The sequence below is a fragment of the Kryptolebias marmoratus genome, linkage group LG11 (genome assembly GCF_001649575.2).
Source record: "Kryptolebias marmoratus isolate JLee-2015 linkage group LG11, ASM164957v2, whole genome shotgun sequence".
Classification (NCBI taxonomy): domain Eukaryota; kingdom Metazoa; phylum Chordata; class Actinopteri; order Cyprinodontiformes; family Rivulidae; genus Kryptolebias; species Kryptolebias marmoratus.
Window position 1 is genome coordinate 10,637,435 of NC_051440.1, and position 16,193 is coordinate 10,653,627.

The 16,193-nt window shown below is 44.4% G+C and overlaps 2 protein-coding genes across 5 annotated transcripts in view; both read left to right on the forward strand.

The window, feature by feature from the left end:
• LOC108229962 overlaps window positions 1-3,298 on the forward strand; it is a 14,937-nt gene extending 11,639 nt beyond the window's left edge. For 2 of the 3 annotated variants that reach the window (XM_025003740.2, XM_017405692.3), the window contains exons 13-15: window positions 334-450; window positions 1,455-1,597; window positions 1,674-3,298. In XM_025003740.2, coding sequence (XP_024859508.1) covers window positions 334-450; window positions 1,455-1,597; window positions 1,674-1,770 — 357 coding nt within the window. In that variant the 3' untranslated portion in view covers window positions 1,771-3,298. Of the gene's footprint in view, window positions 1-333; window positions 451-1,454; window positions 1,598-1,673 lie in introns of those variants that run through there. The other variant, XR_005233706.1, reaches the window with a different exon arrangement.
• A 711-nt stretch (window positions 3,299-4,009) lies between these two features.
• The window catches only part of LOC108229853 (FYVE, RhoGEF and PH domain-containing protein 6), a 19,385-nt gene continuing 7,201 nt past the window's right edge, over window positions 4,010-16,193 (forward strand). The window contains exons 1-8 of one of the 2 annotated variants that reach the window (XM_017405553.3): window positions 4,010-4,182; window positions 6,409-8,305; window positions 10,798-10,945; window positions 11,133-11,200; window positions 11,422-11,452; window positions 14,374-14,525; window positions 15,134-15,290; window positions 15,761-15,848. In XM_017405553.3, the coding sequence (XP_017261042.1) occupies window positions 4,170-4,182; window positions 6,409-8,305; window positions 10,798-10,945; window positions 11,133-11,200; window positions 11,422-11,452; window positions 14,374-14,525; window positions 15,134-15,290; window positions 15,761-15,848 (2,554 nt within the window). In that variant the 5' untranslated portion in view covers window positions 4,010-4,169. Of the gene's footprint in view, window positions 4,183-6,408; window positions 8,306-10,794; window positions 10,946-11,132; window positions 11,201-11,421; window positions 11,453-14,373; window positions 14,526-15,133; window positions 15,291-15,760; window positions 15,849-16,193 lie in introns of both variants that reach the window. The other variant, XM_017405552.3, reaches the window with a different exon arrangement.

Here is a 16,193-nt window from a genome sequence, read left to right on the forward strand (position 1 = left end):
CATGTAGCTGTAACAATTACATGTAACTAGCTAAATGTTGTAAAAAGTGACATCAGAAAATCAACACTACATTTTAAAACAGTGTTTGAAGCTAAATGTGACAAAATTTAGGCATGAATTTTGAGCACAAGCTCCTTTACAAACGGCGCCCCACACCAAACAGCACCTTTATGATGACCTGCAGCGTGTGCATCACCATAGTAGCACAGCAGTAGTTAACACTCAGTTCTGTCAGCTGGAGTTTTATGGATGCTGCACTTTTTGTTTTTGACATAAACAAACAGCCGTTCACTGAAAACTGTTTATTTATTTTTTTTCTTTTTCCTCCTCCAGTGTCAGATGGACTCGTTTCGCCTGGTCAGGTACGAGATGTTACCGGCTCGGCTCGGCTTCTGCTCGGAGGACGCCCTGCTGCAGCAGCGACACGCCGCCGCGCCGGGGATGGTCCTGGTGAGCCGGCCTGCCGCAGAGCTCGGCGCACATCTCCGCGGCTCCCACCGGGGGGCAGCAGCAGAAAGCAGGGGGGCCACGATGAGAGGAGCGTTGTTTTAGTGGGACCCGCTCATCTGCCTGAAAGATCTGACGGATAGTGGCTTTTAATCGCAAAAGGGAGCTCTTACAATGACTCAACTCACTGTGACAAGACACAGTACTAAGAGATCTGATTCTTGGAAGCAGCCATTGTGATCCACAGGATGTTGCACGCACACACACACACTTGAGAAATCTAAATCTAACTTCAGGCAGCCTTTCATGCCAGGGATTTGAACTGAAATCATGTTATGATGAGAGAACTGAGCTGTTGCTGCTTAGGTCAAACCTGGGAAGCAACAATACGTACGGCCTCGTGCGACATCTGAAAAGACGTGTTGAAGTGTGTGCTGCGAACGACTCTCAGCAACTACCACCTCAGGTTTTAGCTCGGTACCCGTGAAAACTGACCGACTTGCTGCCCGTTTTTCGTCCTCGGTCAGGTTCGCTCGTCTGCGCACTAACTCCGAATGTTAGCTGGCGATCGGGTGCGCATCCGGTGGTTCCTTTCTGAGAGTTTCATTAAAACCCGTCCACTCGTTCACGAGGCCGAGAGATTTTTTGCTAAAACTCGGGACACGCACACACATACACACACGCACACACACAGACAGAGACATCAGCAAAACCATCAGGTGACAAAAATGACCAGTGAAATGAAATGACACTCAAATAGTTCTTGGAGCTTTTATTCTTAGAAACACATCATTATGATGAACAGGATGTTGCACACACACACACACACACACACACACACGTTGTTGAGAAATCTAAATGACAATGACTGATCAGAGGTTAAAATTAACAGGATGCAACACTTCTGCAAGCGAGACAAAAATACTTTTTTTGTTGTTTTTTTGTTGATGTCAGGAAAACTAATGTTTTTTTTAAAATTTCGTGTTCTTTTTCTTTCCCAAATCTAGATGTACATCCGCGGAACGCTGCTGTCTGTGGGCTACATATCCAGCGACGCCAGCTGCTCCGTCTGGGACCTGCAAAGGCAAATCTCCAGGAGCAGGAGAGACTACAGACTAGGCCTGAGTTTGCCCTCGGACTACAGGTTCAGGTCCGATCTCACTACAAAGCACAGCGCATTTTAACCTGCGGGCTCTGATTTCATTTTTATTTTCCCCTCACTGCAGTCGTACCGTGAAGAACCCTGCAGCCGCAGAAGCAACGCAAACAGCAGGAGACGGCCTGAAACCCACTGTCTCTGAAGGGGAAACAGAGCAAATATAGTCAGCTGCGTTCAATCTCTACCGTCAGTTCATTTATTGCAGATTAATGGAACTTATTAGACTTTTTACCCCCCATAATTTACATGTCTATTGATAGTATCAGTATTACTGAATGATTGTAATAAAATTAATGAGTACAGTTTCAAAAGTTGGAAGTAAAAATGAAAGTTTTCAATGAAATTACTGCTGTTGTCAAAGTTAAAGCCATCGCTGTAAGTCGAAATTTATGCAAATGTTTCGTTTTTTTATAGATAAAAGACACTTTTAGGTAAAAATGAAAGTAAAAAATAGCTTGTACAGGCAAATATTGGCCCAAAGAAATGAGTTTTTATTAAAAGCCTGAAGGAAGGGATACATATCGCTCGCCATTTTAAACTAGGACTATCTTATGTTGAGAAATGACGACATTATAAAGAAGCTATAAATAAATAACGTTATGTGGACAGTCACGCTCACAATATGTGTAGGGAATGACTCTCAGCTACTACCACGTCAAGTTTTAGCTGAACATTGGTAAAACTGACTGAGTTAAAGCCACTTTTGATAAATTCACTCAGATGTCGATTACGTTACATTACATCTGATTTTTATTGAAATCCATCCAGTGAGTCATGAAATATTCTGGTAACGGACAGAAAGAGAGACAAAAACACTGATTTTTGTAAAAGAGGAACAACAAAGTTTTATCAAAGTTCATACAATGAGTTTTTTTTTTCTTTCTCAAACCAAAACCTCCTCCTCCATCTCTTGATCGTCTTGTCATCTGACAGTGAGAGTGCTGCAGGGAAATGATCACGTCTCTGTTCAGGTCCCGTGGCTGAATCAGCTCAACATCAGCGCTCAGATCATAAATCAGACCCTGTTTACTTTGTTCTGTTCTTCTGAACAGGAACTGATGTCGATAACGAGGAGTGTCAGAATAAAAAGACCATCTGTAGATATGAACTTTGCCTCCTATCCATGTTATAACCCACAGGAAATGTTGGTTTTATTGTGTTTTCTCTCTTTATATGTGAGCGATTTAACTAAAATCCTACGTATATTCCAGTAATTTTTTCCCTAGTTTTGTCAGTACACATTACGCTCTTGTTTTCCTGTTTTGTTTTGTTTTTTTCTTACCATTTTTACCACTTTGCGTTTATACTTTTCAAACGATTTAAACTTTATTTGCACACACACAAACCTATTAAAATACTCTGAAATCTCTTGAAATCCTTAAAAATAATGGTTCTCTTTGCAATGTACTTCAGCTATTACTGCTAATACTAATTCTGCTACCGCTAGTACTATTGCAGCTAATGGTAACTCTATTTCTGCTAGTACTAATACTAAAACTACTACTGATAAAGTTAGCTTTACTAGTGCTGATTATAAATTCTACTACTGTTATAATACTAATACTGCTAATGCTAATCCTTAGTTGAAAGCTAACACTGCTATATTTAGCCAGCTGTTTATAAGTTTAGGTTTTGGTAACATTTCGTTAGCATCTTGATACTTTTAGCTTTTAGGTAGTAGCCACTGTTTCTCTACTTTTAGGTTTTGTTGCTACTGTTTTGCAACTTTTAGCTCTGGTTTTTTTTACTTTTACCCAGAGCTAAAAGTTGCAGCTTTTATATCTTAGCTTGCATTTAGCAACTTTTAGCTCCTAGCTAGCTTTTTGCTACTTCAAGTCAGCATTCACACTGCATTTTTGTAATTTTTTAAATTTTTTTATCGGAAAATGCCGTAATCTTTCAGCGTTCCCGTAACAAAAACCATCTGATCAGCGCGCTGACGACAGATAAAGCGTGATGAAAATTCTGCTGGTAAAGGAAGTTTCTTGTAAAGGGTTACTTCCTCAAAACCTACGGCGTGTTACATAAAAACGTCGCTCTCGTATTTTCGGCACCTGAGTCACCCCGATTGTTAATTAGACGTGATGACGTCAGCGGAAAGACACGTCTCTGTGTGCGGCGCTGGAAAATTCCTGCAAAGCCACGAAAGCTTCATGTAAAACGAGTCCTTCATCTTTGATTTTAGCAGCAGCAGACTGTATCTGACACAGACGCAACAGGTCCCTTTAAGCATTAATTATTAACCGTTTCCTGTCACCTGACAGTTTTTTAACTTTTACCTGCTGTTTGCCGTGGACGCACCTGGGCGCCTCTCCGAGGACACCTGGTGGTCGGTTGCGGGACTGCAGAGGGAGGTGTGTTGGTGACACATCCCCGGCGGCGGCAACAGCTGGTTCGGCTGCGCAGATAATCACTCCCCTGCCCTGCGAACAGACTGGACCAGAGCAGAGAAAATGTGGACCTTCGGCTCGGGTGAGAGCGGACTGAGCGGCGCGTCCGGGCGTGATGAAGGCTGCTTTTATTCCTCTGTGCGTCTCCTGAAGGTGAAGTGACCGAGGCCAGGATGAGCTCAGCAGGTAAAGTCAACTTCTCGTTAACTGTTTGCCTCTCGGAAATGATTTGTTTGTGCAAGCAGAAGCAGACCTAACAACTGGAAAAGTCCAGTGCTCTTTAGGATTACTTGTGTTTGTTCCTTTGCAACTTAAAAACAGAAAAAAAAAAAAAACCAGAAGAAATGAAGACAGAGACAGAGGTGTGTGTTGTCAGTATGGGTTTTAAATGGTAGGAAAAAGGGAAATTACCTCCAGGGGAATAAAAAAATCATCCACTTATTAACCTATTTCAGTTTTTTTATCTTATCCAAATGGACTAAAACCAATGAAACATACAGTGTCTTTTTAAAAATGTAATAATTATCTAAACCTGACAGATTTATTCACACCGGGGCCTGGCGAACAGGGAAATGTGTAAAAACAACATCCCTTTCTGTCAGCAGCTCACAGTGTTTTGCCCTCCATTAAAGAGAACAGCAGTTCATCCAGATGTACCTGTTTGTGCGATATTCACACACGCCTTCTTCCCCTGCTCGCCTCCAACTCTTCTCCTCCTCCTCTTCCTCCTTGTAGACATAAAGCCAGATTACTGTGCTGCTGCGTGGAGTGGCAAACAAAAGCCATGTGGTATTTAAATAGCCCCCCCCCCGCCCCGTAAATGAGTGCTTTACAGTGGTTGTACATTAACTTCCTGCACTAAGTTTGGATTAGTGCTTAAAAAGGGGAAATTTAAGTTGGCATGGTGGTACCGTATTCTACAGAAAGTACTAAACTTAAGATTTATTCAAGTCTGTTTGGATCAGAAGTCAAATAAAAAATCGCAGAAAAGTCTCAAGCAAGGAGTTCTCCAGACCAAACTAAACTATTTGAAATAAATCCATAAAAGCTACAGCTGTACAATGAGGTAAATTACCTAAACCTAAAAAGCGCCACTCATGGTTTTAATTAAAACGGGTTTAAACTTTACTTTAGAAGATTCGAATAGTTTGAGCTGACAGAAACGGACTGAGAAGCGTGACTCGAAATGTTGCTTTCTTTTTAAATAGTTGGAGAATAAAATGAACTGTCCTAAATGTCAATATAATAAAGAATTTTGTCGTATTTCGACCAAGCATTCGACCCACATTCCCATTGGGGGGGAAAAGAAAACAAAAGAACTCCAAAATGGTCTTTTAAAACTGGTACCAAAAGCAGCTTTTGTACCAAACAGCCAAGAGTTACCAACTGATGTTTGCTTCAGGTTGTTGCGGAGTCAAAACGGAGCCAACCCTTCTGCTTCTTGTATACGCAGATGATGGTCACTTTAAATACCGTATTTTCCAGACTATAAGGCGCACTTAAAAGCCCTCAATTTTCTCAAAAAAAACCAACAGTGCGCCTTATAATCCGGGGCGCCCTATATATGTAAGAAATCGTAATGTTTTAGTACGACTTTGGTTAAACTACAAAGCTTCACCGCTCGCAGCATTAAGGCTCAGTTAGAGTCGTGCACGGCTCTGTGTATGGCTCACGGACCCGAGCGAGCGCTGTAGGCGTTTATACTTGACGCTAACGTTGATGCAGTATCATTCTATCCTTCTGTGAGTTGTGAACCGTCTGATTATCTTTGTGATCTCTCATAGAGGGATCATATAAATGCTGATACAGGAGAACCAGCTCCGCTAGAGCACCGAAATCGTCCATTTTCAATGGAGCGTGGCACACACAGTCGGCGCAAAGTTACAAAAATTGGGAGGTGCACGATGATGCGCCTTATATATGACAAAGGTTTGAAAATGGACCACTCATTAACAGTGCACCTTTTAATCCAGTGAGCCCTATAGTGCGGAAAATACCGTAAGTCCAAACGGCTCTGAAAGAAAAAAATTCAACTTCCTCCAGGTTTTATTGTCACTTCGATAATTTAATAGTGGTTTTATTGAATGATTACCGTCTGTTTAACATAAGCCTGGATATTGTCGACAAAGCAATGAAAGAAAAAGGTTATGTTGTCCAAAAAGGGACCCCAAAGAACACGTGTATAATTTGAATAGCAGGGGACCATAAATAGATCCTTGAGATACTCCACAAATGAGAGGTGCTGAGAGGAAGAACAAGTCATCAGTTTCACATCGTGCGCTGTTTATTTAAAGCGTATTTATCTACTTTTATATCTGTGTCTTTTAGATCGGATGTTGTTTTCTAGCATGTTTTTGATGCCTCACAGATAATCGTGACAACACTTAAATTTTTTTTTCTTCATCTCCACAGGCATACATAAGCCACCTGTGGCCCCTAAACCAAGGCAGTACCCCAACCAGAGGACAGAGGGGTCACCCCAGCCCCCGAGAGCAGACGGCCCCCCACCCCCGTCCGCTGGCGTGCCGAGGAAGGCCAAACCGCCAGTGGCTCCCAAACCCTGCTTGAAACCCCCCGCTGCTGGGGAGTCGAAAGCGCAGAGCTCGGAGAGCCTGCGGAGCAACTCGGACACGCTTCCGACCGCTGGCCTGAACTCCCAAAATGGACTCCAGCAAAGCAAGAAGCCCGAGTGGGGTTATATAATTCCCATTTGCCTGTGTAGCCGGGAGAACTGCTCGTGCGCCGGCAGCGCAAAGTCTGAGCAGAAGGAGAGGAACGTTAAAACGTCGCCGCGTAGCGACCGAACGGAAGCAAAAGGGAAACCTGTTCCTGCGACTTTTGGCAAACAGGATGACGGTCAAGTGAAACGGGGCACCGCCCAGCGCCAGGCGGCGGATTCTTCTTCAACGAACAATCATAAACTCCGAGAGGGGTTTGATGACGAGGTGAACTCTGACGGCACCGGTCCTGAAGGGACTGCCGCGCTGTCTCCTCCCCACAGGACACGGAGCGATCGGAATACTGACGCAGTGCTTCAGGGTGTGGCTGGAGGAAGACAGGAGAGTGACGGCTTTGGCTCGGAGCACACCGATGTTCTCCAACATAAACCAGTCCCAGGACCTTTTAGGAAGGCCCCACCTGTCCCCGAGCGACGGAAACCCAGAGCAGCCGCCCCATCTTACCAGGAAGCAGCGGCAAACAAGCAGGAGGAGACCCCTGTTGAGGAAGGGAGGGAAACGAGCGCCGTGCCGCCACCCAACGGGAAGGCCAGCTCGTCCCCGTCCATTGGCGTGTCCGTCGGCGCGCCCAGCGGCGAAAACAATCCACCAGCCTGTCTGTCCGTGGAACGAGCTCGTCCTGTGCCGGCCCCGACACCCAGGAAGAAGCCCTTCCTGCCCGACACCACAAAGGCTCCCGCTCCCGCCGCTCAACAACCGCCCGAGGACGCGCGGGACGTAGGGACGAAGGAACCCGCCAGCAGAGCCAGCGAAGAGGTGGCGAAGAAGGCCAGAGGGGATCAGGAGGGCGCGCCTCGCTGTCCGCCGAGCACTTTGCCCGGTCAGACAGAATCGAGCGAGGCTCCTGCAGCGGACAGGGGCGGGACGGGCCGACCCGTTCAAAACACACACTGCAGACGCAACAGCGCACTGGTTCTGATGCAGTCCGGTGGATCGGCTGAGAAGAGAGACGCGGGCAAATCGCAAGAGCTCAAGCCAAGGCAGGCCAGTACCTTGAGCAGCGATGTACTGAAGCAGCTATTATCAAGGGACCTGCCTTCGCCTCCAGTTGAGCAGTCTGCCGGCAGCAGGAAACGTTTTCACTCCAGCCCAAAGAAGAAATCCAAGTCCCTGTCTTCGGCTGACCTGTGCTCGGACGGACAGAAGGGGAGCGGCTTTCTGAAAACCCTGGATTTGAAGGTGCACAAGAAGAAGAAGAAGGCGGCAAAGGAGGAGGAGAACCCGTACCTCCCAGCGGCTGACCTCAGGGGCGCCTGCGGGGACCGAGAGCAGACGCCGCCGTGGGAGCGGACGCTGCCCTCGCCGCTGACGGGGGTCGAGCAGAGCGTCGACGGCGACGAGCTCGTCTACGACGACGCAGAGCCCGCCTGTGACGACGCGCCCGTCTACGAGGAGATCTCGGACTACAAGAATGTATTTGTGGCGAAGCCGAGGCCCTCCCCGCTGCCCGCCGGCAAGAAGGCCCGGCCGAGCCCCGTGTACGACGACGTGGGCATTTACGAAGAGCAGGAGCCGTATTTGACCCTGGCGAAGAACGCCCAGCTGATTCGGCCGCCGGCAGAGTTCGACAGGTAGATTTCGCTTTACTTCTTTAAAAAAAAAAAAAAAAAAAAAAGCCTCGCGAGACCGAGACCTAAATGAGCTCATTAGAAAAAACTGATGGCGGCAGAGAGCGACTCCGGAGAGGGAAGCTCGACGGCTCAGGCGTTGATTAATCGGGGACTGGCCCAATTATCTGCACAGGAAAGGTTCAAATCAATCAACAGCCTGTTGCTGCGGGCTGCGCTCATCACATGCACCCTTCAGACGAGCGGGGCAGAGCTGGCGTGCCAGTGTCGTGTGTGGGTCTTGGGTCTGTGATGATATATCAGCGCTGGGTGTAGTTCCTTTTGTTTGACAAGGTGATTTCCAGCTGTGCAATGCTGCTCTGCATGTTTACTCTGAGGCAGACGGCTTAACCCTTTCATGCATGAACTATGATAACTTCAGACAGGATTTTTTAATTTCCCCCAAAGTATTTTTATTTTCTTAAAAGAAAAGGGGCGGGGGAAAAAAAATTTGAAAAAAATTTATTTATTCAAGAACTTTTCCACATGTCCCCTAGGTGGACAGCATATGTTTCGATTTTTTTTTACAAGATGGCAGCATATGACGTGATGCACTGATGTCCACTTTAGTGGTTTATGCTCATAAAACCCCATACATGTTCAAGAAAATGGCTTTTAAGTATCTGTCCACCGCAGTGACCATTCTGCACGAAAGAGTTAAAGGAACAGTTTGCTGTTTGGTGGATGTTTTGACCGTATTTGTCTTCAGTCGTTTGGGTTTCTGTCCTTGTGGCAGACGTCTTTTGGAAGTGGAGAGTGCAAACTGTTTTTTTTTTTTCATACCCCGATGTGCTGTCGTCCTCGGTCTGAGTCACAGCTGCACGCCAGGAGCACGCAGGTCACAGTTCGGCGCAGAAACATTCATGAATACGACGGTGTGCGACAGAGAGGCTTCCTGCTGTTTGGCCTCGAGCTTTCTGCAGGGCGGTGCTTTTTTTTTTTTAGAAACACAGGGCATCTTTAACGCAATTTTTTTTTTTTTTTTTTTCTCATTTACAGACAAGTAAAGTTCCAGGTTAATGGACTGTGTCAGACTGCTGCTTCCTGACCGACTGGCCCAGTGTTGGCTGTCTTTATTGTCACTGATGGTTAAAAAAAAAAAAGTCACTCTTTTTGTTTCTGTGGAGGAAGAGGAAGACTCACATTCTGATGCCAAACATAACACCCTGGCACCTTGTGTCAGGAGTTTTGCTGAAGATCATTGTGACTGTGTATAGGCTTTCTCTTATCTTATTATCTCAAATGGTTTCTGCCAGATTCACTGTGATATCAGACTGTCTCAGAACTTATGTTCCACATTTTAATAATAATGTATAAAAGTCACTCAGCTGAGATTTTCTTCTTGTCTCACGTATTGTTTTATTTTCCCATAACATCTCTCAACAAGTGCTTTTTAAAGTTTTTATTTATTTTTTTTGTGCAAATACCCTCCGTCAATCCGCCCGGTTCATCTTGAAAAATAAGCAATGTACCGACTTCCATTTTGGTCCGTGGATGCGTCTAGACCAGAGGTGGGCAACCCTTGGTCCACAAGGGTCACTATCCTGCATGTTTTACTTGTTTCTCTGCTCCAACACACCTGATTTGATGATTAAATCACCTCTTCATGTTCTGCTGAAGCCTGTTAATCACCCATTGATTCAAATCAGGTGTGTTGGAGCAGAGAAACAAGTACAACATGCAGGATAGTGGCTCTCCAGGACCAGGATTGGACACCCCTGATCTAGGCATTAGTGAGGTTGCTCTCAGAGTCTAGGTTGCCACGTCAAAATCCAAGATGGCCACCGCTATGTGTATATATACACTGAACAAAAATATAAACGCAGCAGGTTTGTTTTTGCTCTCGTTTTTTGTGAGCTGAACTCAGAGATCTAAGACTTTTTCTTTGCACACCACAGGCCTTTTCCTCTCAAATATTGCTCACAAATTAGCATGAGGGGGTGTCAGAAAACCAGTCCGTATCTGGTGCGACCACCTTTTGCCTCATGCTGTGCACATCAACACGTCTCCTTCGCATGGAGCTGATCAGGTTGTCGATTGTGGCCCCGCGGAACGTTGGCCCGCTCCTCTTCAGTGGCTGTGCGCAGTCGCTGGATTTTGTCAGGAACTGGAACACGCTGTCATTTACAATATCCGATCCACGGCACCGCAGCGGACTATCACTACAATAAGGTCAACTTATTCCCTCTTCCAAGTCTTTATCAGCAAAGATGTAATATAAGACTCTCTAAATGTAGTTTCAGTCGATCCGAACCACAGGCCGTGCAGCTAAACGCCATCGGGCGCCGCGTGGGGGCCTGTTTGCAAGTCTTTCTCAGCGTTTTAGTTCTCGGAGTCAAACAATATCAACGCTAAAGGACGCATATTTGGATGCCCTGTTCAGTTCCAGTTGAAAAAAACCATCGTTTCGCAAACTAAAAACATTGTTCTCATGCATTCATTTGTTCTTTCAGCAGGAGCTCGGGCGACGAGGAGGATGGGGCCGTCCCGAACGGCAGCTTCTCAGAGGACGACGCCGCGGCCAACAGCTCGGTCGAGGAGGACGGGGACGACAGCAGCTCCGTGTCAAGCAAAGGTGACCCTGAGCAGATGGACGGGAGCGCGGTGAGGAGCAGTTGCTGGGAAATTTATTTATTCATTCATTCATTTATTCATTTAGCCCCCCTGAATCGTCTGACTTGCTTTAAAGGAAAATCAGCCACTTGTAGCTGATAATGTACACAGGTAGTCCATGGCAGAAATCTGCTTTAACATGTGATCAGTATTTTTTGTTTTTTTGCATCTTTCTTAGGTGAAGAGTGCAACAAAGAAAAGCAACATCCATTTCATCGCTACAGAAATCATGACCTCTGAGAGCGTGTAAGAGTTATTTTTGTTTTCCTCTTTAAAAATTGTTGTTTTCGGCGTCAGGCTGTGCCGATAAGTGTGGTTTGAAGTTTCGAGGTGTACGTTTTTGCCGTTTTTCTTTTTATTTCCGATGAAAGTGTTGTTGTTCTTGTTTCTACTTAAAATAATGAACCTAGGAATAATCTGGAAACCACACACAAAGCATCTAAACCTTCCTTATCCCCTTGGCGCAGGTTTGTAGACGTCCTGAAGCTGCTTCATGTCGTGAGTAACCACACACGTCACCTTTTATTTTTTTATTTTTAAGGTGCTTTATGGTTCACGCAGAAAACGAGAACAAACAGAAGAACCCAAAACAGCTTTGTGTTTGCTGTGACAATAGCCAAGGCGACTAATAATCTGTCTCTGTCTGACCGAGTGTTGGTCTGCGGTCTCCACATGCGTTCGATTATCCTGGAGTTCGGGGCACACCCTGAGCGGGGGGAAAAAACTCCCCCTCGGTTCACATTCTTCATGGTTTTTTCCCCCAGACTGCCGGCTTTAACTTTGTCTCCTTGTCACGCTTTGAGGAATGCAACCTGTAAGCAGTCAGGGTCATTAAAAGATGCTGCTTCTTGTGCTGCACATCCAGAACATGTCGGTGACAAACCGCTTTGTCTGGAATGAATTTGTTTATGTATGTGGAAAGACCAGTAAGCCCAGTTCGTAATTACGATGCTCTTTTTTTATTTTGTCACTGCTGTTAAGTTGCTCTTCTCTTTTCCTTAATCCCGCTGTGGTTTTGGCTGTTTACATTTTTAATTGTACGACATTACAAAAGTCATAGTGATAGTTTATGTTGGCCAAAGGACAATAAAAGCTCAAAAACAACTAAAAAATGCAACACAATATTATCTCTGGACAGCTGTTTTCAACTTAATGCTACCGTTAGCATGCAAACTCACTGGAGGTAATAGTGCTAAAATGTAACTAGCACAACTTTCATTTGGCTAGTTGTATTTTAAAGAGTGAAAACGGTGGGAAATAAAATATAAAGAGAGAGAGAGGATGTTCTTTTTGAATCTATACTCTTAAAACATCAAAACCTGGTCCTGTAACGCCGTGTTGCGTCACATTTTCCTTTAACGAAGCTCAGTTAAGTGTTTAGAAACTGAAACCTTTATTTCAGTTTAAAATAAAAAGCGTTTTCATTTTCTGTGTCTGTTGTTCAGACAGTAAAGTGTCTTTACTGACCTAGGATGGGTGTACTAACGCACCTGCGTCCCATCAGAAAAGACTGAAATGTTGTGCTGCTTTCGTCTTTAACCTGGAGGATGCACTGTCAGCGATTCACGTATACAAAAACACTCTTCAAACCCGTAGAGGATTATTCAAATTTTATTTAAATAGCGTTTTAATTTGGAGAGGGATGCGCATAATATGGGATCAAAGCTGAGCTCACCCCTGATCATAGTTTCCACTTTATAACCCTTTCAAAATAAACTACGGGGGCAGAAACGGACTGCTGAGGCTGAGTAGTTTTTTGTTTTTTCTCTGAATGGTATTTGTCATGACAAAAAAATAAAAATAATGCACCCCAGCTGGAAATACGGTTGCAGTAATTCTTGGAATTCTCTTATTTCAGCTAAACTCTTGAATATTTTAAAAATCACCGTCCATCTCTCGTCAGGAGGACCTATTTTGACTTTTCTACGCTGTAGAACTGAACCACTGCATGCGAACCTCAGGAGGTTTTAGCTGTTTCACAAGTACATTATTAGACTTCTGCAACCTTTCGAGTGTTTTGTTGCTTTAGGACGTGTCATTTCTTTTAAAATAGGCATATATTTTCTAAAAAAAAACAATGTTTTTTAAAAATGGCAGCATTTGGTGATTTGCCTTTTGTCTTTTTTTTATATAGTGATATGATACTAATTGCATTCTCCTGTTAGTTATTCAGTATTTACCTGGGTCCTCATTTTGAAGGATCATGGCTGTCGTACCTTTTGACTCGGCGTTACCTGCAGCTGGGAGTACATCGAGCACAAAGAGGAACAAGCGCTAAAACAAGTCATGAGTGGAAGACCTGCTTTGTCGTACAACAGGAACCACAGCCGAGCCTGTCCAGTCGCACGGTGGTTTTAAATCTTGAGTTTTTGCTTTCAAATGAGCAGATGTTTGGAGAGGAGAAACGTCAGGAAATCTGAGCGCCGTAAGGCTGAGTCATGGGCGGTGACTCATCTCTCGTGGAGGACGGACAGGAAGCGTGCAGGACGTGTAGGGAAGAGTCACAAAACGATGAAGAGCAGTCCTTTTTGTGGCTCCGAGGCTATGCTGTAGTGGATTTAAGACTAGTTCCACCTCTACCAGCCGGGGCTCCAAGCAGATCAGTGCTCATACGTGCTGCGTTGGTTCTCTGCTCAGACATTTGTAGACACTTTGCTCCATACACTCTGGGCCTGAGGGTTCAGAAAACTCTGAACTGCAGATAATAACTGAAAGAAATCTCTGCTGTGAACACAAGAAAACCAAACTGAATTCTTCAGCTCTGTCGCGTCAGCCTTTACTCCCTGCTGACATTCACATCTGCATCACCGCCGTCGTCCTTTTTGTTTTTTAATCTCACCAAACGGAAACATTTTCAGCCACGTTGTTTTCCACATAAGCCGTGCCAGCTGTTGTAGCAGGAAACGTTTGCAGACGTTGACCACGGGAGGTTGTTTAATTGTCTGCGAGTTGCTTTATTCGCCACGTGTCCTCATAAACCACCAGTAAAAAAACCCAAAAACCCAAAATGCTGCATCATCAGAAAGAGACACTCCAAAGTTTGGGGCCCCTCAAGCGTCCCTTCTTCTCCCGCCTTGGTCCTGATTCACCGAATTTGGGAAACTGTTTAAAGTTTAATGCTCGTCAGCTGCATGTGTGGGTCATGGGGCAGAAGAGTTCCTCTTTCTTCATCTTGTTTACGTGGACGTCTCTAGTCCAAATTATAGTCTTTGTTCCATGTTGCGTAATTTGCATAGAAGACAGTTGTTGTTAAACCTGTGCTGTTTTTCTTTTTTTTTTTTTTGTTTTGTTTTCAACCTGACGAAAACCATAAGAAGTAATTGCCACGTTTGGCATACTTTTTTTTCATTAGTTTGTTTTTTTTATGTGAGTGTGTGTCAGTTCCACCGGCTGACGTTCTCTGTCGTCCCGGCCCGCAGGACTTCCGAGAGTCGGTGAAGAAGGTGTCCCAGCAGAGCGGGAAGCCGGTGATCGAGGAGCGCCTCCTCAACCAGATCCTGTACTACCTGCCGCAGCTGTACGAGCTCAACCAAAACCTGCTCAAAGAGCTGAAGGAGAGGGTGGCTGAATGGTATAGCTTCGTTATAAAATCTCTTCTTTACTTTGCTTATGGTAGGAGTCTGCATTTTTGAGCCAAAACCCTTCATAATTGTTCAGTTTTTTTCTTTGAACACTCACCCGTGACCATAGTTTCCACTTAAAAATCCTTTCAAAATAAACTACAAGAGCAAAAAAACAGATTCTGGGGCACTCAGAGCTGTTTTTTTCTTCTTTTTAAAATATTTTATTGGGCGACATTGTGTCAATAAAAGCATCATTAGGAAACAACTTGGCTTGTCACTGGGAGAGAAATGGTTCTAATGGTTGCATCAATTCTCTGAATTTGCCCATTTTAATTGAAAATCAGTGCCCATACCTTTAGGTGTTTTTTTTATTTTGGAGCGAAATGTCAGGCGCTGCAGCTCAGCCTTTGCACCTTTTAAAGCCTAAATACCTTTTTTAAAAAAAGAAATCACTATCCACGCTTTTTTGGAATTAGGCATCAAGGAGCTCCAATAAACAAAGTTTGGACGTGCAAATATCCTGTCATGAAAGCTCTTATTTTTGAAGGCATGGTTTTTCCAAACAGATCATTTATCCGCCTGTCACCGTGTTGACCTAGTTATGTCACCTGCACAGGGATGAGAATTCCCAGGTGGCAGACATTTTCCTGAAGAAAGGGCCCTTCCTAAAGATGTACTCCACCTACATCCGCGAGTTTGACAAGAATGTGGCTCTGCTGGACGAGCAGACCAAGAAGAACTCTGCGTTTGGAGCGGTCGTCAAAGACTTTGAGGTAACGCTGCCTCGCTCAACCTGTTTTCTTTGTTTTTTCTCTCTCTCTCTCGCTCTCTCGCTCTCTCCCCCCCCCCCCCCATATATATATATATATATATATATATATATATATATATATATATATATATATATGGCTTTGCTAAATTATAAAGCGGAGTGATTTGATTTGTCATTGTTACAATTAAATTTAATGTCTTTCTCACTGCCAGTAATAATACAATCTGACTGTAACAAACATTTTTCCTAAGTTCAAAGACAAAATTACTTTTACATTCATAAGGGTAATGTTAATCCTGCTAGATGAGGGGCTCAAAATAGCTCTTAANCCCCCCCCCCCCCCCTCTCCCTCTCCCTCTCTGGTGTGGTGTGTCGATGAGGTGTGTTTTGTTCTTGTTTAAGTGAGAACAGCAGGATGTATGTTTGTTCCTAAAACATTCCAGTTTTGGTCATTTTTATTTTTTTTTTCAGGCGAGTCCACGCTGCGCCAACTTGGCTCTGAGTCATTACCTACTGAAGCCGGTCCAGAGAATTCCTCAGTATCAACTTCTCCTCACAGGTACCACACTTAAAAATTATCTTTTTTAAAAATTATTTTACAGTATTTTCAGTCGGAATCAACTTCTACCCAAATCAAAAGCGGCATCTTGTTACGAAACGGCTTCCCGGTGCTCGTCTGGGCAGACTTTCAGGCCTCGTTGCCGGCATCGTGCTGCCATCTGGTGTCCGGGAAGCATCTTCAAGTGTCCGTCCTGCCTCCTCAGTCCTCATACAGGTGCTGGTCATAAAATTAGAATATCATGAAAAAGTAGATTGATTTCAGTAATTCCATTTAAAAAGTGAAACTTGTATATTATATTCATACATTACATACAAACTCATATATTTCAAATGTTTATTTCGT